Consider the following 21,815-nt stretch of genomic DNA (forward strand, 5'->3'; position numbering starts at 1 on the left):
AACTGGTACTGGGATCAGCCAGAAAGGCACAGCGCTACAACCAGGCTCACTGCAGGCAGAGGAAGCCCTCCTTGTGGTAGCGTTGCTGAGGCTGTAGGTTGGTAGAGCTTGGGGAGTGATCCACCACCTCAAATTAGTTTACTGGGAATGCTACTTCTTCAAGACGGATGGAAGGTTATAAGTCCCAGGAATGGACTCCTAGACAGGCAGCTAAGACTCTGTTAATGTTATGTACCCCTTGACCAGCCTACTGTTGAGCTTCCTTCCTGCTATGCCATGCATACACCAGCTCCAGCCATAGGGTACGGTAGACCATAACCTAGGTGAAAGGATGTTATAGTCTATGGCCCACACATGCACTATATGGAAGCAGGGAAGTACAGTGGCAAGCTGGAAACAGAGGCTGACTCGTGTGTAGGAAGTTATAAAGAGATCCACACAGGACATCAGAGGTCGATGAATATATATATAGGGTTTTGATGACCACAAATATTTTATTGCCATTTATTTGAAAGAGCTACTCACAGCTTGTTGAAAACGTATACATAATTTTATATTTTCTGTACATGAATCCTTTTACATGAGCGATTATAAATGAAAGCCTAGGAAGTAGGCCCAAGATGTTTTCCTTCCAAAACAAAGATGCAACAGGCACATAAAGCCACTATCACAGCATATACTCCACCCACTGCAGTAATGTAGTTATCTTACCTAAATGAGTAATCTGTACAGGGATCTGCAGTGATGCCACCGAACTCTGAGGAAGAACTGGGCTATCCTCTAAATGGGCTAATCTAATCTGAACGTGCTGCACACTGGAGTTTGCACTCTGGGACTGGATGTCCACCTTGTTCTCCAAATCTTGAGCACCCAGGAGAGTAGTTTGGTTTTCGTGCATTTGACGCAGGCCTTTAATTAATACTACAAACAAAAAACATTTGTAAATGAACAATTCTTGATGTAAATACCATGTCCAGAATAATGATGCACTATTTTCTGCTTAGTTAAGAGAAACATGCAATAAAATGCTCATTGGTGGGTGTGTTGGAGCAAAGTATTACTCCTAGTTAATAAGACATAAGCAATGCTGTAGTTACTGTTAATAAACACATTCACAATCATATTTATTTGTTCTGTTTAATGAAACTTACATTTTATGAACGCATATCATTAGCTTTACAATATCACAGCATACAAGTCTGTTAAGTATGGGTGTAGGGCAGGGATATGCAATTAGCGGACCTCCAGCTGTTGCAAAACTACAAGTCCCATCATGCCTCTGCCTCTGGGTGTCATGCTTGTGGCTGTCAGAGTCTTGCTATGCCTCATGGGACTTGAAGTTCTGCAACAACTGGAGGTCTGCTAATTGCATATCCCTGGTGTAGGGTTTGGAAATATTCTAACCATAAACCTAAAACAAAAACTTGTACTCATGTGATGCTAAATAATATTACATTGGTATATTAAATGAAAAAAATGCATTTTGCAGACAGTCAAGTGGCGTGCTATGGGTTAATTTTAGTGAACTATAAAAATGCATCTATATATTTCAGAAAGCACCAAACAGCCTAGCAAGTGTAATGAAAAGGCCAACTAACCTTGAATAAGCACGTACAGAGTAAAACAGACAAAGTAGTTATACACAACCATAGTTTACTGACCAGTTTGAAGGCCTAAAGCAAATTATAATTTATGCGTTTCAATTAGAACAGTAATTTTATGAAATGTGAAGACACATCACAATACATAAGCAAAAGGAGAGTTTTCTGACACTGACAACAACAAATCTACATTACCAGGAAAGGACACATCCTTGTGGTTTGCGATCTGTCTTTTTACTGTCCACCATTTACTTCTTAGCCATTGTGGAGAACGAACACTGCTCCAGCCTTCTGCCAATAAATCCCAGTTGATGTCATTCTCATCCAAGACAGCAAACTCTGCTATTCTAGCATTAACAGAAATGGAATATTAGAAGATAGTAGGCACTTTTCATAAACATATTTTCTCATAGACAGAAATCTACATGCACACCAGCATAAGATAAGCTTGTAAAATATGATTAATAAAAAGTAACAAAAGTAGCTTTGAATGGGTAGAAAAACATGGATGCTTTCAATCAACATAGGCCCTATTTTAATTGTCAGGTTTTACAACAAACACTACAAAAAAATCCACTGGGGGGGGTCGGCAACCACACACTGGCTTCCTGGAGTGGAGGACAGTTCCCCTGACCTAGCACGGCACCGCAACTTTTTATTTCTTTATCAGTGGCAGGGTCATCCAACTCCTTCACCTGGGACAGCACAGCCACATGAATTCCTGCCAGGAAGGTAGGAAGTGCAGTGCTGAAAGTGATATGCAGCAGCAGAGCAGGAGGTACAGCAAAAGAGCAGATGAGCAGGGGGTACAGTGTTGGGGAATGATGTACAGGGGGTACAGTGTTGAGGAATGATGTACAGGGGGTACAGTGTTGGGGAATGATGTACAGGGGGTACAGTGTTGGGGAATGATGTACAGGGGATACAGTGTTGGGGAATGATGTACAGGGGGTACAGTGTTGGGGAATGATGTACAGGGGGTACAGTGTTGGGGAATGATGTACAGGGGGTACAGTGTTGAGGAATAATGTACAGGGGGTACAGTGTTGAGGAATGATGTACAGGGGGTACAGTGTTGAGGAATGATGTACAGGGGGTACAGTGTTGAGGAATGATGTACAGGGGGTACAGTGTTGGGGAATGATGTACAGGGGGTACAGTGTTGGGGAATGATGTACAGGGGGTACAGTGTTGGGGAAGGATGTACAGGGGGTACAGTGTTGAGGAATGATGTACAGGGGGTACAGTGTTGAGGAATGATGTACGGGGGGTACAGTGTTGAGGAATGATGTACAGGGGGTACAGTGTTGAGGAATGATGTACAGGGGGTACAGTGTTGAGGAATGATGTACAGGGGGTACAGTGTTAAGGAATGATGTACAGTGTAGGGGAATGATGTACAGAGAGTACAGTGTAGGGAAATGATGTACAGGGTGTACAGTGTAGGGGAATGATGTACAGGGAGTACAGTGTAGGGGAATGATGTACAGGGAGTACAGTGTTGAGGAATGATGTACAGGGGGTACAGTGTTGAGGAATGATGTACAGGGGGTACAGTGTTGAGGAATGATGTACAGGGGGTACAGTGTTGAGGAATGATGTACAGGGGGTACAGTGTTGAGAATGATGTACAGGAGCATACAGTGTAGGGGAATGATGTAAAGGGTGTACAGTGTAGGGGAATGATGTACAGGGTGTACAGTGTAGGGGGGATGATGAACAGGGAGTATAGTGTAGGGGGATGATGTACAGGGAGTATAGTGTAGGGGAATGATGTACATGGTGTACAGTGTAGGGGAATGATGTACAGAGAGTACAGTGTAGGGAAATGATGTACAGGGTGTACAGTGTAGGGGAATGATGTACAGGGTGTACAGTGTAGGGGAATGATGTACAGGGTGTACAGTGTTGAGAAATGATGTACAGGGGGTACAGTGTTGGGGAATGATGTACAGGGGGTAGAGTGTTAGGACAAATTTCCAGCGTTCTATTTCGCAGAAGCCCTCAGCTGGCATATTCATCTCAACCTTACTCTACTCACCTAGCAGCACACGTCTTCCAGAACAAGGGTAAGTTACTATTTACTTTACCACTTTCCATTGATCTCTAAATGCTCAGTGTTCACTTCTTACTATTATTCAAGTAGTTTACATCATTTCTTTTATAAAAAAATTTTTTTTACGAGTGAGAGGGTGAAGTTGACAATTTTTTTTTTATATATCCGGCACTCAGTTTCTTCGAATACATTTTCGGCACACTATGCTCACATGGTTGCCTACCTAGCTATACTTTAGTTCAATGTTTCTAAACCCAACAGGTCATGTTTTCAGGATTTGGCTTCAATGAAACAGTTGTGGAAATTACTAAGGCAGTGAAACTGATCAAATCACCTGTACAAAATGATGGAAATCCTGAAAACATGACCTGCTGGGGCACTTTGAGGACTGGAGTTTAGAAACACTGCTTTAGTTGTTTTGGTATATCTCCTTTTAGCCAGGAAAAACAAAGGAGTGACAGTCTTTTGTTACCTTCCATTTCAAAAGCTGTTATTAGCCCTGTAAATGATCCCCCAATTCACGCAAAACTATTGCATCTTAACCAAAAAAGGACCTGCGGCCAAAACACCAAAATTTTGCATTAGGGTGAAGTATCCAGAACATAAAATTTGGTATAACTCATTAGCAGGTCTTTTGATCCCTTATTTAACATACATACTAATAAATATAAATGCAATATAATTTGAAGAATAATTCTTGCCTAGCTAAAGTGCACTTTAACAGCAATGGGATCGATTTACTAAAACAGGAGAGTGCAAAATTTGGTTTAGCTCTGCATGGTTTCCAATCAGCATCTAACTTCAGCTTGTTCAATTGAGCTTTGACAAAAAATCCTGGAAGCTGATTGGCAGCTATGCAGAGCTGCAGCAAATTTTGCACCCTCCGGTTTTAATAAATCAACCCCAATGTCTAATAAACAAGTTTAAAATGTAATTTATATAAGAAGGATAATTCAAACCTCATAACCAGATTGACTTCATCTTCTTTGGTCCACTGCGTTCCCCCGCTCTGCTTCCAGTTCAGATAGTTCAACCACTTGGATCGACACTGCTTTTCAGAGCGTGTTCCCACTCGTTCTGCCACAGAAGCCCAAGACACTCCTTGTGTTACTATATCACCAGCCTCTGTGCCTGTCAGCTCATGAACAACGTCCGTTAGCCTTCTCTCTTCTTCATCTGTCCATTTTCCTGAAATACGGTAATACATATGTGATTTGAAACATCTTAGAAGATAAATATATCTCAAGGCGATAATAACAAATAGTACACTTTATAGGGCCACGTTGGCTCTCATGTATTGTTTTTAGTGACAGAAATGACTGAAGGGCTACAGGACACTTCATTAGGTCAGACAAGGTTGCAATGTTTGGCCTTGACCCAGGTTTTGGAAGATTTGTTTGATCGTCTCAAAAATTGATTTCAGATCGATTAGTAGGTTTTCCTCTTGGCCTGATAATTTTTACGTTTCAAAAAAAATCACATGTATGTTAACAGTTACTGTAACTATATTGTAATAATATTTCAATGTTATCAATGATGTTAATATCATGTATTCTCTTTGCAGTATTAAACTTCATGCAGTACTATAAATCTTCTGAAGAAGCTCTTTCAGAGCGAAACATGTTGAGTACAAGTGGCTACAATGGTGTATGGAATTTATACAATTGATTATTGAATGCATTTTTTGAACATATTGTTATTCAAATAAAATTTTTATTTTAAACATATTGTTTATTCAATTGGCACCTTAAAAGTCCAATTTTCTGTATCCTTGAAATGGCCGACCAAAAGAAGTTGAGTGCACATGCTCAGCGTCATATCCAGGGGTTGTTTTGGGAAAGTGTGTGAGTGCTGCCAGCATTGCTGCAGAGGTTGAAGGTTGTGGGGGGTCAGCCTGTCAGTGCTCAGACCATATGCCACACATTGGTCTGCATGGCTGCATCCCAGAAGGAAGCCTCTTCTAAAGATGATGCGCAAGAAAGCCCACAAATCGTTTTCTGAAGAAAAGCAGACTAAGTACATGGATTACTGGAACATGGTCCTGTGGTCTGATGAGACCAAAATAAACGTATTTGGTTCAGATGGTGTCAAGCGTGTGTGACAGCAACCAGGTGAGGAGTACAAAAACAAGTGTGTGTTGCCTACAGTTAAGCATGGTGGTGGGACTGTCATGGTCTGTGGCTGCATGAGTGCCGCCGGCACTGGGGAGCTACAGTTCATTAAGGGAACCATGAATGCCAACAAGTAATGTGACATACTGAAGCAAAGCATGATACCCTCCCTTTGGAGATTTGGCTGTAGGGCAGTATTCCAACATGACAATGACCCCACACACTCCTCCAAGACGACAACTGCCTTGCTAAAGAAGCTGAGGGTAAAGGTTATGGACTGGCCAAGCATGTCTCCAGACTTAAACCCTATTGCGCATCCGTGGGGCATCCTCAAACTGAACGTGGAGGAGCGCAAGGTCTCTAACATCCACCAGCTCCGTGATGTCATCATGGAGGAGTGGAAGAGGACTCCAGTGGCAACCTGTGCAGCTCTGGTCAACTCCATGCCCAAGAAAGTTAAGGCAGTGCTAGAAAATTATGATGGCCACACAAAATATTGAAACTTTGTGCCCAATTTGGACATTTTCACTTAGGGGTGTACTCACTTTTGTTGCCAGCGATTTAGACATTAATGGCTGTGTGTTGAGTTATTTTGAGGGGACAGCAAATTTACACTGTTATACAAGCTGTACACTCACTACTTTACATTGTAGCAAAGTGTAATTTCTTCAGTGTTGTCACATGAAAAGATATAATAAAATATTTACAAAAATGTGAGGGGTGTACTCACTTTTGTGAGATACTCTATATTGCTATTGCCTAACTTGTTGGGTTGATTTCCTAACACTGGAGAGTACAAAATATGGTGGAGCTCTGCAGAGAAACCAATCAGTATCCAGGTATTTTTAGTCAAAGCTCATTTTAACAAGCTGAAGTTAGAAGCCGATTGGCTTAACATGCAGAGCTGCACCAGATTTTGCACTCTTCAGTTTTAGTAAATCAACCTCTGTGCGTTTACTGCCTGCCACACCATGCTGCATCCTGTGCACAAGCAGGGCTTTTTTGCACATCGAGGGTGCTTAGGAACACTCTATATTTCCAGTTTCACAGCATTCTATCAGGGGTTTGATAGGCATACCTGCCCACACCTGCTACTGGACAACATCAACGGACCAGTTCTAGGGACAAGAAAAGCTGTTCTACAGAAGCACTATACAATGGATGAAAAAGCAGAGCAGGCCAAAGGGGCAGCTGCAGAGTGCTTGCTGTAAATGCTATATGAATTAAAGCTGACCACACTTTTGGAAGAATATGATTGCCTAAGACCAGTTCTACTTTTCTGTGATACCCTTCTTGTTGAAATATTGTGCTACTATGACACCCAAATTAAAGAATTGGTGTTAGTACACATAATTGGAAAGGCAACTCATGCATATCCACAGTGGTTACAATACTGCTACAACATTTGGGTGTAAAATTATAAAGATTATGTCCAATTTATGATAAATACAGTGCAGTGTACACACAAACATAAGCACATCACAACACAAAACCATATGTACCTATACAACTACAGCTTTAATCTGAGCAGGATTTGCACCTGTTTTACATGTCTCTTTCATTAGTCGACAGCGATCTTTGACAGAAGAGGCGCTTCTACCCAGAGCAGCTCCTATAGTGGCCCAGTCATTTCCATGCTTCAAACGTAACCTTGAACAATTGGGTAAAAAAATTAAATAAAAATGTTTTGTGATTTTTGTGATTTTCACTAATTGTATAACTACTGTATAATAAATGTATAGTTTGTGAACAAAGTCAGTAAAATAGATCCATAGCCTTTGGTGTCAATCCTGGTAGCATAGGATTAGTCATACTGGAAAAACTATAGAAAAAAAAAACACACACATTTCTTTAACCACATGCTCGACCAGGCCATAGCCGAAAGACGGGTACACCGCGGTCGTATTTTTCTGGGTGGACGTCCATGGACATCCTTCCAGAATCTTGCTCTAGCGCGCAACCGGGAACATCGCCGTAATCGGTAAACGGTCAAATGACGTCATGACACCGGTTCCTCCCTCCCCTCTCTGTACTGATTGGTGAGAGGGGGAGAGATGGCAGCAGTGCTGTGGGCTGAATGTGTAGTGCCCACAGCGCTGCTCAGTGACAATAACCTGCAGTACTCTGCCCATACTCTGTAACACTGCAATAATCTGCCAATACTCTGCCAATACATTTTAAAAGAAACAAAGAATTTTTTTTTTTCTTTACCGTATTTTCAGTCTTTTTTGATTAATAGCGCAAAAAATAAAACCCAGCGGTGATTAAATACCACGAAAAGAAATCTCTACCTGTGTGAAAAAAGGACAATTTAATTTGGGTACAGTGTTGCATGACTGATTGTCATTCAAAATGTGAGCGCACCGAAAGCTGAAAATTGGTCTGGTTAGGAAGGGGGTTTAAGTACCCAGTGGTCAAGTGGTTAAACTGCTTCCAGATATCTTACACGACAGCACAGGAGAGGGTTCCTTCCAAGCAAAACCATAAGGAACCTTTTCTTCTTCTTTTTTTTTTTTATTTTTTTTTTATAAATTGCATGCATTAACAGTATTTAGGACAATAATTATAATGCCCATACTGTTGAGCATGCACACTAAACAAAAAAACAACATGCTGCCCTGCAGGATTTCTGAAAAAGAGTTTTTTCCCCAGTCATCTAAAAGGACAGCACTACAGAGGATAACTCGTAACCTATTAGAGATTGACAACAGCTTATAACAGTGATGGCAAACCTTGGCACCCCAGATGTTTTAGAACTACATTTCCCATAATGCTCATTGACTCTGCAGTGTAGTGGAGCATCATGGGAAATGTAGTTCTAAACCATCTGGGGTGCCAAAGTTCGCCATCACTGACCTATAACATCTTCCTGTCCAAAAAAAGGCTGGTCTAGGCTGTACATGTTAGTTCTTTATAAGTGTGTGTGGACGTAACTGTGTTGCTGCCTTGCACATATCATACTGTATGTGGAAGCATCATTTTTCTCACAGGACAAAGACCTGGAAGCCCCTTAGCTAGAACAGCAATGTCTTATCCATGGCTGCCGTATAGGCTTCACAGTAAGTCGGATTTAAACAATCAAAATGCAATGATATTCAAGGAATTCAGATTAAACAATACACTTTATCACCTACAAAGAAGCTCATCTATCAACTTGCCCTGCATTTTGTAGTACTTACTCTCTTAGTTTTTCGATTTCAGCATGTGTGTACCTGCAAGAAACAATTGGAACACCAAAATTAAGCATAGCATACAAATTACATTAAAAGGTGTACCGATAAAATAAAGCCAGCCATACATGGATCAAAATTTGGCCGGTTTAGCAGCTTGTTGGGATTTTCCCTAATGATCAGTGCTGCCAGCTATTGCCAGCAACACTGATCTAAGCGGGGGAAAGGCTCCTCGCTGTCCGAATACGATACCACAGCAAGAGGGATTCCCACACTCACATCCAATGTGTGGATGAGGGAATAAAGGCATTTTCTTTCGTTCAACTCACTGATTGAATAAAAAATAAAAAAATAAACGCATAATGCATGGGCTGCCTAAGGGTAGTTTTATAATGCAATAAAAGTGATATTAAAGGCTTGGCTTCTTTGATTTTTTTTGTTTTTCTAATTACTAATATGTTATACTTATCTGCTCTGTGCAGTGGTTTTGCACAGAGCAGCCTGGATCCTCCTCTTCCCGGGTCCCCTGCCAGCGCTCCTGGCTCCTTCCTCCTGCCTCCAGAGCAAGAAGCTTCCTATGGGAGCACCCGAGCCGGCTCGCACCCAAGCTGCTCCATTCACACACACACAGCCACTGCTCAGTCCCTCCCCCTCTCTCTTCATTGGCTCACTGGTTGTGATTGACAGCAGCGGGATACAATGGATCTGGGGGCAGCTGCAGCAAAGAAGGTTTTTCACCTTAGAATGCATAGAATGCACAGAATGCATTAAGGTGAAAAACATGAGCCTTTACAATCCCTTTAAGGTAAAAAAAAAACCTTCTGCCTTTAGAACCAATTTAAATTACACCTGCACTGAATGTCACATTCACTCATTTATTCCTCTAAGTCTCTGGATAAAGTGATATGAATGTTATAGTTTATTCCAACTGGGTGATGCATGCAGGTTAGCGGCCCCCGACACACACTGTCTGCGTTTCGGGAGCCTCACCCGCTCACTTGTCAAATTAGGACGAGTGGCTGTATCTATGCAGCTGCTGCCTTCCCATATGGGCTGCCTCCCCACAGCATCTGTTGGCTCCAGCCAAATAATCAAATGGCCCATTCACAGTTTATGGGCCTCAGAGCCTGTGTGAATGAAGCTGTATAAACTAAGACCAAAACCATGATACAGTCTCCTTTCAGAACTAAAAGTGTTTAATAATCCATTTTAATATACACTATATTGCCAACAGTATTGTGACCTCTGCCTTTACATACACATGAACTTTAATGGCATAAGGCTTAGTCCGTAGAGTTTAATTTTGAGCTTTGCTGACCTTTGCAGCTATAACAGCCTCCACTCTTCTGGAAAAGCTGTCCACAAAGTTTAGCAGTGTGTCTATGGGAATGTTTGACCATTCTTCCAGAAGCGCATTGGGGAGGTCTGGCACTGATATTCGATGAGAATGCCTGGCTCACAGTCTCTGCTCTAATTCATCCTAAAGATGTTCTATTGGGTTATGGTCAGGACAGTCAAGTTCCTCCACCTCAAACTCGCTCATCCATGTCTTTATGGACCTTGCTTTGCGCACTGGTGCTCAGTCATGTTAGAACAGGAAGGGGCCATCCTCAAACTGTTCCCGCAAAGTTGAGAGCATGAAATTGTTCAAAATGTCTTGGTATGCCGACCCCTTAAGAGTTTACTTCACTGAAACTAAGGGGCCAAGGCAAACCCCTGAAAAACAATCCCACACCATAATCGCCCCTCCACCAAATGATTTTACCAGTGCACAAAGCAAGTTTCATAAAGACATGGATGAGCGAGTTTGGGGTGGAGGAACTTCACTGGCCTGCACAAAGTCCTAACCTCAACCCGATCTAACACTGAGCCAGGCCTTCATGTCCACCTCAGTGCCGGACCTCACAAATGCACTTCTGGAAGAATGGTCAAACATTCCCATAGACACACGTCTAAACCTTATGGACATCCTTCCCAGAACAGTTGAAGCTGTTATAGCTGCAAAGGGTGGGCCAACTCAATATTGAACCCTACGGACTAAGACAGGGATGCCATTAAAGTTTACATGCATGTAAAGGCAGGCGTACTTTTGGCAATTTAGTGTACTATAGTATTCTTATCTGAATAGGAAACTAACAATGCGTCCACTACATTTAACTGTCCATTTTTGTTGCAATCTTCTGCTACTTGCCATCCCTGCACAGTGTGTTTATACATTAAAATACTCTAAATTCCTTCTAACTTCAGCATAGGTAGACAATGTACTCCTTTAGATGTAAGTCTCACAAACTTGCTGCACAGGTTACTTTTATATAGAATATCACACATGAAAAATGAATAAAACAAAAATAAAAGGCAAGAAGAAGAGTTGTTAGTTGTAGTCCATCTGACTCATGGCTGGTCTAGGCAAGATATTTCCATAGGATGAGACCGAGTATTCCCAAAACCCATGGAGGTTAGTAAGGAGAGCCAAGGCTAACAGTTAACACCTAACACATGAGCAAAAGGCAAGTCTATCAAAAGGGAGAGATTTCTTGGGGTGCCATGAGCCAACAATCAGTCAGTAAAAGGAGAGATTTCAGTCAAGTATCAAAACTACCAGCACACATAGGGCAATAAATAAGACATTGTCCATCATCGTAATCAGCCAGGCAGCAAAAGGGACAAAATAATCAAAACTGAACATCAGAACCAACAGGAAGGGTTCAGAGATCACTCCAATTCATAAGTAACAGGCTGTATACATTTCTTCAATGGCCGGGGCTGAAGGTATGGCCTTTATCTCAGGTAGCAGCTTCTCATTTATCTAGGCTGAACAAAAGATATTTTTGAGCTGGGCTCACAGAGGGAGATTAAGAACGCTCTTCCTGTACTTAAAACATGGAGAAAAAAAAACTTTTTTAAAAAGGGGTTGTAAAGTAAATTTTTTAATTTTTTTAAAATAACAAACATGTTATACTTACCTCCACTGTGCAGCTCGTTTTGCACAGAGTGGCCCCGAACCTGCTTTTCTGGGGTCCCTCGGCGGCTGTCTCTGCTTCCTCCCGCAAGTACTTCTCATGTTCATGCAAGCTCCCTCGCATGGTGAGAAGCACCTGCGGGCGTGCTCTCGTGATACAGCCAGAGGCTGCTTTCAATCCATCCACTCTAGCCAATCAGCAACCAGGCTGAGCGGCGAAGAGGACGTCGGGGGCGAGCACGGGACTTTCGAGGGGTTAGTTAGGTAAAACTGGGGGCGCTGGCACTGTCAGATATTTTTTCACCTTAATGCATAGAATGCATTAAGGTGAAAAAATATTTACCTTTAAAACCCCTTTAAATTATAGATAGTGCAAAGAGGAATTAGAACACCTGACAGGTTTTTACTGCTGTCTTTGCCCCCGTTGAAGAGATTCACCTTCTATATTTGTCCTGTTTATCAATATATACGAGAGGGAAGGGAAAGAAAAGCACAAATTTTAAGCTGTCACCAGAACAGGTGACCCTGGTAACAACCAGAGATTCCCCCACTTTGGATGGATTTTCTCTCACTTCCTGTTTTGCCATGGGACAGGAAGTGAAGGAACATTTCCCCAAAGGGACACAATGACAAAACAAATGGACAGGGGTTATAACCCTCCTGTATTCTATTTAAAATGTAAAAAAGGTTTTGCTTTAGTTCTACTCTAATAAAGTGGGATGGAAAGGGCGATGTACAGGCACTGAAAAGAAGAAGAAAAGAGTTGCTGTGTTACAGTAAGAGAAGGAGAAACGACACACATGTTGTGTCACCCTCTAAATTTTACATTTCAGAATAAACTTGTTTAACGACTTTTACTGCTACAGGGTGGCATCTGTGTGCAGGATCACGTATATGTATATGTGATCCTGCATTTCAGCCTGCAGGGGGTGCGTGCACTTGCCTCTAGCAGGCCACTTCTACAGTGATTATTCACAGAAGAAGCTTATATGCAGGTGCCGGGCACATAATGTCCACCAGGACCCCCTGATTACTGGGCAGAGGCTCAGGACGGAGCTCTGCCTATGTAAACAAGGCAGAGTTCTGCTCTGACAGAGGGGAAGGGATGGATTCTGTGTTTCTGTTTTCCTGCACACATAGTAAACACAAACACTGGCCTCAGCACACAGTTAACCCTTTGATCGTATTAGATGTTTAACTCCTTTCAGGCCAGTGTCATTAGTACAGTGACCGTGCATATTTTTAGCACTGATCACTGTATTAGTGTCACTGATTCCCGCAAAGTGTCAAAAGTGTCAGTTATTGTCTGATTGTTCACCACAATATCGCAGTCCCGCTATAAGTCGCTGATCGCCACCATTACTAGTATAAAAAATTAAAATTAATAAAAATTCCAGTATATATATCCCTTGGTTTGTAGGAGCTATAAAATTTGCATAAATCAATCAATATACGCTTATTTGGATTTCTTTACCAAAGACACGTAGCAGAATACATATTGGCCTAAATTTATGAAGAAATTCTGGGTTTTTTTTGTTTTTTTATTGAATATTTTTTATAGCAGAAAGTAAAAAATATCGTTTTAAATTTTATTTGGGTGTATGACTGTGCAATTGTCAGTTAAAGTAACGCAGTGCAGTACCGCAAAAAGGGGCCTCGTCAGGAAGGGGGGAAAATCACCCGGAAGTAAAGTGGTAATGCACCAATAGTTAAATACTATAGGTATATATTGGGCCTCATTTATCAGCTTTCATTCTCCAAACATATTTTTCCATTAAGATGTAAAGCTGCATGCTTACCATGGAGCAGGGGTCTTCAAACTAATTTTCCTTTCCCGATAGACTCCATGGCAGCATACGAGTGGGTTAATCCCGCCTCCACTCCTCCCCTATAGGACCCCTGGCCCATAAATCTTTGCTCCATGCTAGCAGCCCTGTTCCATAACTAGCCTACTCCACACATTTGGGAGTGAACTCCTGTTGCCATGGAGTCAATTGGGAAAGGAAAATCACGGTATTTGATAGGACATTTTCCGTTTTCCTGACAGACTCCAAGGCAGCATAGGTGTGGGAAATAACTCGCCATACACGCCCAATAGGGCAAAATGTTGAGCAAAGAAAGTTTAACACCATCAACCAACAGTACTTGTAAACCAAAATTAACTGAAGATAGGGCAGCTGGTTCAACACAGTAATGGGACACAAACGTGTTCATAGACGACCAGGAAGCCGCTCTGCATATTACTTTTGGATCTACATGACGCAAAGCTGCCCAAGATGTAGACGAGTGAGCAGACACCAAAGGAGCCAAGCCCCCGGCATTGTGAGCCTGCTGGATGACCTAAGCAATCTGTGTTTGATGTGATGTAAGTAAAGACAGTACAAGCCATTACTGTACAGAGGCCATGTTCAGCACAAGCCATGTTCATTGAATAATACCCAGTAGGAACAAGAAACACCACACAGGATGCAAGTACAACAGAGATCCACCATAGAGTTGCATTTCTCCATGACCAGTGAACTAATCTCTAAGGCTTTTTATGACAACGTGATAACCGGCAAAAGGCGAACTTGACCGAGGCCTCTAACAGAGACATCCCTAGAACACTCTGCTCCATTTCCCAAGGGGGAGTTGAGAACAAGAGGGGGACTCCATTGGAAAAACTCTGCTTACTCCGAGGTCTGAGCCTAGCTGATTCCTTGAAGAATTGTTGGACAGGAAAGATGTCTAAACCGGAAAACACCTGTGAAGGCTGTTAAAGCTGACACTTGAACTCCGAGGGAGCTGAGAATAGAGCCAGAACTAAATCTGACTGGAGGAAGCCTAGAATATCAAAAACTTCTAAATCACCACATGATCTGTCAGCAGCAGACATGTATTGATCGACTTTGACCAGATACTCCCATCAACTTTGTCTGCGTTCATTCTTCTTGTATTCAAGAGAGCAGAGATGACTCTGGAAGATCAGCCGAGGACCGTCAATATCAAGAACCAGAAAGTGAGACGCAACCGTGCTAGACATGGATGTAGAATTGTACTCAGTGACAGAAGGCCTGGCCTGAGGAGAAGGTGAATTGGGTTCCAGAAGCTGAACTGTGCTAGCAAGGGGAACCATGACCCAATTGTCTGATAAGGCATCACTGCCACTAACACCACAACCTCTGTTCGGAGTCTTCATAGAAAACCCAAGGTTGACCAGGACTGGAAGAAATGCGTATAGGTCCTACCGCATTTCCAATTATCCATCGGGGCACCTGCACCTGAAAACCTCCACATGTAGAGACCATCCGTTGTGGAAAAGAAAATCTGTTACAACATTTTGGACTCTGGGAAAATACGCCGCTCAGCTGTAGGCTCGATTCTTCTGAGCACAAGACATAATTGGTTCCGCTTCATGTAATAGAGAACAGGCTGTGAGTCCCCAGGCTGTCTTAACGTAGGAGAACGCCGTAGTGTTGAATAACCTAAGAGCACTGGCGCTCTCTTTGTTATATATGATGAAAGACCTGAAATCTGCTTCCTGGCTCCCACTGCTGGAGAAACCCCTTCCAGAAAGACCGCCTTATCCAGCTTCCACTTGATCCTTGGATCCGTAGACACCATAGTGCCAATCATTTTAGACACTGAAAGGCACGCAGTTGGGAAGAAGACCAGGCCAGGAATATTAAGATTCAAAACATCGGGATACAGAGCCAAGGCAATGATCCAAGATTATATTGAACTGAATCTGGCAAGGCCCACAAGAGACTGAGAGGGCTTGCCAGATTCAGCAGACAGCTGAATTTCAGGAGCATAGAAAGACCTGAGCTCTGAGCTCCAGCAGCTGTCCTCTGTCTTGGGATAGTAGGACAAGAACATTCACGTAACTAGGCAGGCGTATGCTCCTTGTTTTGATAAAGACTATAACAATTAATAAGAACCTGAAAACACACAGGGTGATGTTGAAAGCTCGAATGGCTGGAGCTGGACCTGGAGATGGTCTTAACCTACAGTGAACCACAGGAACTTGTGGAAGTCTTCTACAATGGGCACATGAAGGTAAGCTTCTTAAGTCTATTGGAAACAAGCCAGTCACCTGGCTGGACCCCCTATGAATCCGAAACAATATTTCCACCTTGAACTTCTCCTTTGCCTAAAATTGTCTCAGGTGTGCAAGGTCTAAAACCGGCTTCCACAAGCTGTTTCTCTTCATAACTATAAGAGGGTCGAGCGCCTTCCCTGAAATCTCTTGCATTCAGAGACTGACACAACAGCACTTTACGACACCAGCGAGTTACGTAAAGCATGAGTATATGCTTTCTTTAACTCAGCGTGAGGCAAAATCCATGGAAATGAATCTGAGAAGATGGAGGACTTCTGATGGACCATGCATGTCCCCAAAGCACCACTTTGACGTCCCAATAGTCTGAAGCCCAACTCAGTAGCTTTTTGGATTCCACGTTCAAGCTTTAGCATACTTCATATTAGGTCCCGTCACCAGCTCTTCTTAACATCCCAACCTGGTCTTTAAAAATGTGTGACCCTCGCATGCTCTGAGCTTTGTTCTCTAGACTTTCCTCTTCTGGACTAGCCAGTGCTGGTCCTGAGGTAGGACTTCAACTTGCCAACTGTGGCCTGGGTTGCGGTGCTAATAAGCTTGCCAAAAGATGAAGCTCACTAAAAGTGAATGCTACACTACACCTATTAGAGGTGGGAACAGAAAGCCCAGGCCCCAGCCATTGCATTCACTATACTACTCACCATAACTGATGAGAGCATAACCCGTGCCACTATGCGGCTGATGTAATTTGGAGCAGACACCAGCTCCGAAACTGAACTACAGAGGTTCTGAAAATTCTCCTGAATACTGCATCCACATTCTCCATCCACATTTCCATCCTTTTCAATACGGTCACAAGAGCCCAGGCCAACTTTCGGCTATTCATTGCATCTTCCAATGAAGAGTAACATGCTTGCTCATCTCATCAAGGCCTCAGCCATTTAGAGGCAGCCTTTAGACGCTTCACATCCTTATCTCTGAATGGATAAAGCTTGGCCAACTTGCTCAGAAGGGAGGGACGCCTTGTGACCTTGCTCCACTTGTCCAAAATGATGTCTTTTAAGAATGAGAATTTAGAACACTCTCTCTGTCCCCAAGTTGCGTGATTCAGAGTGCGACCCTGATCCGACTCCAGCCACGATCCAACTTTACAGTCTCTGGATCAAAGCTGCATCAAAAGTCGCATCAAAGTTGTGTAGAAACCCCTCAAAGTCGCAGCAACTCTACGTTGCATAGATTGGAACGTGTGCCATTGAACTTAATGGACTGTGACCCGCCATGCGACCCCATGTGTCCAAAGTCACATGACAAGTTGCACTATTGAACGCGGAGCCCAAAAGTGCTTACAGAACTTCTTCTTGCTTTGCTGGAGACTCTACCTTGGTTGGGACAGTTCCAGTTCCAGTTCTTCCTGGTCATCCTAGCGGGAGAACACGCCGCAATGGCTGTTGGATTTTGTGTGTTGCTTGTATCCCACTCTTTAAGGATTCTTGCACCATGTGCCTCACTAGGGATTCTATTAGCTGGAAGCCACCGCTGGGCTTAGCATGGCTCACACAGAGACTTGCGTTCTGGGACCCCAGCAGGCTCCCTCCTTGGAGCAGCTGACATAGTGGTGGGTGCGTAGAGGAGGATTCAGAGCTTCCGCTATGAAGGCTGGACCTTGACAGTGACCTATGGTAAATCCATCTGAAGATAAATGTTGTGACCTAATGATGTCTTTATCATCTCGTGTCGTGTATTGTCAACCTGACCTAGAAAGACTCACAAAAGCAAAAAATAGGATAGAAAGGAAATGGTAAGAGAACTCAAAAAAAGTATCCAGGTCAGAAAGGAAAGGGTTAAAGCCACCCTCCGATTGAATTTCTCCACTGAAATTATGCCACCACCCCCCACAGTGCCCATGCACAGGGCCCCTGGTCAGGAGCAACCCAGGGACACCCAGCCATAAGAGAAAGCAGCGGCTTGGAATGCAAATGTGCTCCAGCTGCCATAGACTGGACGACACTAGAGCCAGAGAAGAAACAAACAGACAAACTGCTGCCATGGAATATGTAATATAAAAGTATACCTCACCGCACTCGGCAACTTCAATCCTGCTTCCATGATCAGACCAGGCCAGGTAAGTTAATCACACTGGGCTTGGGGCAGATAAGGCCACCCGCTAAAAGCTGGGCTATCTGGCCATTGCGCCGCTTGCCTGCCAATGGCCAGGCTTTATCTTTTCCAGCGCCTCCTTCGCTTGCCCACTCCACACCCTGCAACAGCTAAGGCTTATCGGAGTATCTTCTGTTTAGCTCGCTCCATACCCTGCTAATAGCCAGGGCTTATTGGAGTATTGCAACCGGTCTACCCAGTGTTTGCCATAGGCCAGTCTTGATTCCACAGAAAATAACTTCAGGTAGACAAACAACCAACCTGGTCCTTAGGAGGAGGACAAAAAAGGAACACGGCCATTGGCTTGGAACAAAGATTTATGGTAGAGGGGTCCTATAGGGGAGGAGTGGAGGCAGAGTTAATTCACACGTATGCTGCCATGGAGTCTGTCAGGAAAAAACTCACGCATACCTTACGTGCAGAAAAACTGATGCAAACAGACACTCAGATTTTACATTAGTTTTCATGTGAGTCTCAGTGAGTTTTATACATGTTGCAGATTCCTGCGCACAAAAGATTTGCACGTGATACTGTGTTGTGGTGTGAACAGGGCACATAGAGACCAATTGTTTTTTGTGCCCTTGCAGAATGCATGCAAAAACTGACGTCTCTGCACATGGTGTGAACGGGGCCTTAAATGGAGATTTCCGAATTTCTCTTACTTTCCAACGTGGTTCCTGTCGTCGTACATGCGTAGAACTCTCCGATACACTGCAAAAAGTGGACGGTTCAGTCCCCAAGCTATTGTCCTATAGAAATCTTTCCTTTCATCCTTTGACATCTCAAAAATTATTTCAGCGGCATCTTTAATGCCATGTTCCTAAAAAGAAAGAAAAATAGAAACAAAATAAGCAAAAAACAAAAGCCAAACTCTAGCCAAAACATTTTGTTTTACTATGGATAGAGTGGGGAGGGGTTAGAGCCTCTGCCAGGGATTTACTGTTTGTGCCCTATTGGAAAGATTTCCCTTCACTTCTTTTCAGAGCAGGAAGTGACAGTCTATTCAACAGCAACACAGAAAAAAAAATAATACAGTTTTAGTAGATTGAAGAAGGGTTAAATGTCCCAACGATGCACTTTTTGCAGTCTGTGCCTTCCTGTTCCAGTGAAGAAAGAAAAAATCTCACCGGTGGGGGTGACATACATTTTCACTCTTCCCCACTCAATCTAAAAACAAACAAAAAAAGTTTGGGCTGAAGTTAAGCATTAAATCTAAGAAAAGACTGGTGGTGTTCCATCGACGACAATCCAAAATATGCAGATCTGCACTTGTAAATGAATAAGACAACAGTTGTGCAGCAGATGGACCAATCTGAGAACAGGACCTGTACAAAGATTTTTGTCTACTTAGGCGAAGGTGCATTTTGCCACCACCCCTTCCACAACGGCAGTCCTGGAGCCATATTTTTTTTATTTTTTTTGTTACGCATTTTTTTGAAGGCAGACACCCTAGAGAACCAAATGTTGGTAATTCTACTTTTTTATGTTGCATGACATTAGCGCAACTGTTTATGAAAGGCGTCATTTTGATAAAAAATACATTAAAGGTAATTTCTGGACACATAAACCGTGTTTCATCAGCTGCTTCCCCCACCACAGATTTCAGTGAATGGAAGTTCCAGTCCAGGAAGTGATGTCATACACCTCACTTCCTGGTCTGTGTACAGGAGGTCCCGTCACCCTTCTCAGCGACAATCGGCCATGACAGCACTGGGCCCACAGGTGGGACAGTGGAGGCTGCTGAACATGGCGAGGGGGAGTGGCACATAGCAGTGGTGGAAGCGATAGGTGGCTTAACAGCTGCTTGTGTCACTTCCACATAAAAGCCAACAGTCGGCTTTACTACAGTACACACACTATAGCGGCCGGGAGTGTGTAAAAAAACAAACAAACACGTCTACAGCACTGTTGTGCAGCAAGTGGCAGGTTATTTGGATTTTACCACCCCCGCTCCCCCCCCATCCCGGTGCCCTATGGTGGTGTCAGCCCACCTCTTCAAATATACCAATCCAACAAATAAAACCTACCTTCAAGTATCTGTCTATGTTGCTCATTAAGATTGCTATCTCCTCTTTGGACCACATGCCTTGTTTCCATCTGTGACCTAAAATAAAGAACAAAAATAATGCTGCATACATGCATACTGCTGTACTTATAGGATGATGTGAGATTTCAATAAAGGAAACTATAGTCTATTTTTTTTATTTGTTATGTGCTTATATTTTTGTGCTCACTCTTTAGAAAACCCATAATGCTCTGTAAACCTAGTGTTATAGGTCAATCCTGTATTAAAGTGGAAGAAATGCCTAACTTTACCTATTCTTAAACATGTTCTCTCCCTCCTCCCATCATTTCTACTATATATAAAAAAAAGTTAAAAAGAAGAAGATCTGTGTACCTAAAAAGGAGGTCCAGTTTGTAAAAAAAAAAATTAAATAAATAAAAGAATACTGTAGCTACTGACTTTTATTATGAGGACAATAACTTGTCCAGGGATCCTGTGATATAGGCACCCCTAGCCAATACATCATTCGGCTTTGCATGCATGAGTCGTGCTGCACCTTCTGAATGCTCTCGCCATCTTCTGGGACCTCTGCGTGTCCCAGAAGGCAGTGGGGGGAGGGGAGGAGGAGGGGCTGGAAATGTGGTAGATTGTCTTACCTAAAAGTTGGAGCGGGTACCTGTCAAAACCAGGTAACAGCTCCACCCTCCCCCCAAAAAGTACCAAATGTGGCAGTGGGGGGGGGGGGGGGGTCGCAAACAAGCAAAGCGTCCCCTTTTAGGTGTAGCTCTGCTTTAACTATTTTTAATCTGCTCAGGTTTAGTCATGTAATTCTGCGGCTGTGGCTCCCCTGTGTCAGAAAGGGTCAGGAGGAGGGGGGGGGGGTCAGGAGGAAGCAGCTCTAGACATATCTTAGGACAGAAAGTGTGTTAGTTGCTAGAATATCAGGTGAAAATAAAGGTAAAAAAATCTAATAAAATTAATTCACCTACCGCGTCTGCTGAGCTACAATATCTTACAGTTTTGTCTTTGGGTTTATATACAATTTAACATGTGTATGAATGAAACTACCCCAGACCACTGGCCATTTTGATTTTTCTTCCCGTTTGAGCACATGCATTATTTACTCCTAATGAGGCCGCACAATTTGTGGTGAAACATACTGGGTTTTGGGAAGTACTCTTTTCTTTTTTTACTGGGGATTTGCTGGGATCTTTAAATGGAAACTGATACAGGCATTTGTGGATGGGGAGGAGGAAAGGTTTGCAGCCAATAAAGGGAAGTCCACAGGCTTGAATTTGGAGGAGTGGTATGTCTGGCTTCAGGGAGGTCAGTCAAGCCCCTAAGTACCCACTGACTTTGTGTAGAAATAGTCCAAACCTGTGGATAGTTCTAGGATGGCACAAACAGCCATCCTCCTTTATACCCCTAGCGTATGAGCTGGGTTTGTCCACCATTTAAAGGGGTATTTTCCTCCTCCTAATTCCATGTAATAACATTGTTATGATAACGATATCGACTAATCTCAGTAATTTCTATTCTATAAAATGGTTTTCGTGGGTAACCAGGCATATCTCTATAGGCAGGCCCAGACATCAGGTGGCCACGGTGACCAGAAACAGCGTCCTGGCGCCCCGGGCCCCTGTCAGCCCACCCACCGCTGGCACCAGTAGCGAGCAACTCCCACCGCCCGAGCGGATAGCACCTGTTTTGATGCCCT

The 21,815-nt window shown here is 43.1% G+C and overlaps 1 protein-coding gene across 2 annotated transcripts in view; it reads right to left on the bottom strand.

Moving 5' to 3' along the window:
- The window catches only part of DMTF1 (cyclin D binding myb like transcription factor 1), an 86,045-nt gene that overhangs the window by 38,645 nt on the left and 25,585 nt on the right, over nt 1–21,815 (bottom strand). For both annotated transcript variants that reach the window (XM_077471947.1, XM_077471946.1), the window contains exons 5-11: nt 20,121–20,197; nt 18,756–18,913; nt 8,948–8,980; nt 7,309–7,418; nt 4,617–4,845; nt 1,797–1,948; nt 712–921 (exon numbers count right to left, since the gene is read on the bottom strand). In XM_077471947.1, the coding sequence (XP_077328073.1) occupies nt 712–921; nt 1,797–1,948; nt 4,617–4,845; nt 7,309–7,418; nt 8,948–8,980; nt 18,756–18,913; nt 20,121–20,197 (969 nt within the window). The remainder of the gene's footprint in view (nt 1–711; nt 922–1,796; nt 1,949–4,616; nt 4,846–7,308; nt 7,419–8,947; nt 8,981–18,755; nt 18,914–20,120; nt 20,198–21,815) is intronic.

Source organism: Lithobates pipiens, unplaced genomic scaffold, assembly GCF_037356315.1.
Source record: "Lithobates pipiens isolate NorthernLeopardFrog02 unplaced genomic scaffold, aLitPip1_a1.2 Scaffold_8, whole genome shotgun sequence".
Classification (NCBI taxonomy): domain Eukaryota; kingdom Metazoa; phylum Chordata; class Amphibia; order Anura; family Ranidae; genus Lithobates; species Lithobates pipiens.